The 3,302-nt window shown below is 49.2% G+C and overlaps 1 protein-coding gene across 1 annotated transcript in view; it reads left to right on the top strand.

The window, feature by feature from the left end:
• The first annotated feature begins 734 nt into the window (after positions 1 to 734).
• The window catches only part of GALNT7 (polypeptide N-acetylgalactosaminyltransferase 7), a 73,939-nt gene continuing 71,371 nt past the window's right edge, over positions 735 to 3,302 (top strand). Inside the window, exon 1 of the mRNA XM_007457384.1 lies at positions 735 to 945. Within this exon, the coding sequence (XP_007457446.1) occupies positions 735 to 945 (211 nt within the window). The remainder of the gene's footprint in view (positions 946 to 3,302) is intronic.

Raw genomic sequence — 3,302 nt, 5'->3', positions numbered from 1 at the left:
GGAAGTCTGGACGTTTTTACTGAAAGGAATTTACTGAAATTGACAGTGATTCTAAGGGCTGTATTTTACTTTTTGCATTTCAAAAATCTTGATATTTATCAATTTATATAGTTAAAAGGTATGAAAAACTTGTGGCTGCCTCCCTCCCGGGAGACAGTAAGGTGGTCCAGAACGTGGGCTCTGGCGTCAGAGACACTGGGTCTGTGTCACGCCCCTGCCACCCCCAGAGTGTGTGGCTTTCAGCAAGCCCCTCACACCCTGTGCCTTGGTTTTCTCATCTGCAGAATGGGACAGTGGTGTTACCCAGCTCCGAGGGTGATGGTGAGGATGGCAGGAGACGGGCTCGTTACATCGTCACAGGGTCCTACCCCCTCCTCACCCTGTCGTCATCTTTGTGGTCATCACCTTGGAACTCAGCTTTCAATAAAGCACTTGGGTGAGAAATTGGTTTACCACTGTGGGTTCTTTTTAATTCCTTTTTTCACTCTAAGCCTTTGGAGGCTCTGTGTGAACTTTGCTGCCTTGGGCTGTGCTTTGTCTGACACTTGGCTGCTGTCTTCCTCTCGTACCTGCTTTCGTTATTCGTAGATACCAAGATAAATGTCTTGCTCACCTTCGAAGTACCAAGTAAAGGAAGGAAATTTCCTTCTTTTAACCTGGATGACTTAGGGCCATCAGAAGATTTTGGCAAATAAAACCAGAGTATCTGGGGAGACTGGACTGTCCCAAGTACCATGCAGATTATTTGCCAGCATTCTTCCGTTCGTCGCGAAGGGCTGTCAGACTTGGTGGTGCTCGCGTGTGACCGGCAGAGGCTGGCTGGGGTGTGTCTGACCAGCGTCCCTGAAGGACCGGCTTCTCCCCGTGGTGGCGAGGTGCTTCCCCTTCCTCACCAGCAGCTGTGGTCCTGCTTCCCACAGAGCCGAGAAGTCGCTCAAATCGCTTGTGCGGTGTTCTAGAAAGATGCACTGAGTACCTACCGTCTGCACACAGATAACCATCCCCCCCCCCGCTCTTTGTGCTGGAGCCACGTGAGTCCCTGGGGGGCTCTGCAGGACTCTCCCCTCCTCTCTCGACCTCGTCCCGCATAAGCCCTCCTTCTCAGGGAGCCTTCCCTAACTTCCCCGGCTAGACCAGCCCTCACATGGCACCTCACCTGTGTGATGACTTGATTGCCTGTCTCCCCCTGGACGGAGGGCTCCCCAGTAGCAGGGGTGCGTTTGCACCGCTGCGTCCCTGAGGCCGGGAGAGTAGGGGCTCAGCACGTACTCGACAGCCCGTCAGCCGGACGCTTCAGAGGAATGTGTAGGGCAGAACACAAGGACCACAGGGTGCCTCTAGCACTGGGATGACGAAACAGTGGGCTCTCTGCATCTGCGCGTGGGGAGGAGATACCATGGGAGCCCCAAGGCCTCGGCACCCAGGCTCCTGGGCCTTGGCCGGTGTCACTGTGTGTCCTGAAGCCGGTGAGTGGGTCCTCCTGCAGAGCCAAGCCCCTCAGGCCTTGGGGTTCTCATTAGTTCAACAACACGCCTGTTTTGGGGCCCTGTTGATGACTCCTTTCTTGAAATTCTCTCCTGCATTGCTTTTCCCAGCATTTTATTTCTAAACTGGTTTCTTACTACTCTGAAAACATCTGGGCTCCTCTCTGCATTCATCTGCTCCATCAGAGTCCTCGCTTCAGATTTCAGCTCTGCGCCGGCCTGCTCCCCGCAAGGCGCCCGCGCTTCACAGGATGCTGTCAGAACCTCTCGGCCTTTAAGAGGCACGGCCAGCATCTCTTCTCCTGCCACCTCCCCACTGGTCCTCTCCATTCCTTACACCAGGCCATTTGCATTCCCTGAAGAGTCCCTGCGTTTTTTATGCTTTGGTGCCTTTGCCTCGGTCTAGAAAGGCTGCCAGGCCCCACTCTTCCTCCCATCTCTCAATCCTTCCCACTGCTTCTGGGATGGGGAGTGTTTGCAAACCCAGCTCATGCCGCTTCCAGCTTCCCTTCCCCTGCGAAGAAGCCTGGGCCGCCTTCTAACACGTCAGAGAGCGCCTGGCGGGTAGCAGACCTATAATAAATACTTGGATAACTAGAAGGACAGTTCTTTTACCTTTTCTTTTCTTTTTTTTTTTTTTTTTAGTTCTTTTACCTTTTAATGATGCATATAAATATTAACCTGAATGCCAAATACCACTCATGATAAACTAGAGGATCCCTGGATAAGCATTCCCTCTTGAGAGCAGGCCTGTTGTAGATGAAACGTAAAAGGTCAGAAAGTTTATTACATGAATAACCCTGATCTACTCTGAGGGTATTTTTCTTTCTCACATAGTTACAATTCCTTGTCACCCCTCCCAAAATGGATTTCTTGTCCACAGGGTAGTAAATGTAGTAAATGTTACTCCACGCTTTAAAATGATACATCTGCCCTGAAAATCTTGAGGTATTTTCTTTCCTGAGGTGATTTTATTTTCAGATTTGCAAGAGAAGATTATTTTATACCAATCACAGTGTATGTGTGGTAACGCCCCACATTGCTGTGCTGTTTTATGAGCTGTTTTATATGCTTTTATGCTGTTTTTATGTTCGGGGCAAAGCAAGGAAGCCCTGGAGGAAAGGCTGTTTGATGCATTTCCCTCTGCAAAGTAGCAGTACTTCACGTGGGAGTGCTGTGTTCATTCTAGAACTTCTCCCCTGGAGAGGTAATAGGACATTGCTTTCTCAGCTTTCAAAAGGGTATTACAGTAGTTCTCTCTTGACACAGATACCACATTTGACCTCGTTCTGCTCTCCCTTAGTAAAATGTTTTCCTTAACGTCCTAAGAATTATTGATGATCCTCTTGGTGACATAATTTCCAAGAAAGTTTTCAGGAAGATTTGGAAATCATTAGTGCTTTCACTGGGATCACCAGATGTGAAGGAGAATTAAGAGTTAAACTGTTTGGCTTTGACTGGTATTAGATTATGAAGTGTATTGTTATATTGGAAACAAGAATCAAAGGATAGGATTAAATAAGCATGTGCCTGGATTTAAAAAAGAAAAAAGAAGTTTTAACAGCATGGTCCCCAGGGACGGATGTAGGGCTCGCTCTTTTAAAATATTTTAAAGGTGATCTGGAAAAGAGAGTGGAGCACGTGTCAGCTCTTCTAGGTAAGAAAGTGGAGTTGATTGGCCCAGGCTGAGAGAAGGTCCCAAAGTATGTGGGTGGGCAGGTGGGCAGAGGAGGGCCAGGCGGGGCCTCATCTTCTGCCAGTTCAGCTCCCAGTGGGTCCTCCGGTCTCCACCTGACAGAATGCTGCGATTGTTCCTTC

The sequence above is a fragment of the Lipotes vexillifer genome, unplaced genomic scaffold (genome assembly GCF_000442215.2).
Source record: "Lipotes vexillifer unplaced genomic scaffold, Lipotes_vexillifer_v1.1 scaffold668, whole genome shotgun sequence".
In the NCBI taxonomy this organism is placed as follows: domain Eukaryota; kingdom Metazoa; phylum Chordata; class Mammalia; order Artiodactyla; family Lipotidae; genus Lipotes; species Lipotes vexillifer.
This window is presented reverse-complemented; position numbering and strand designations above follow the sequence as displayed.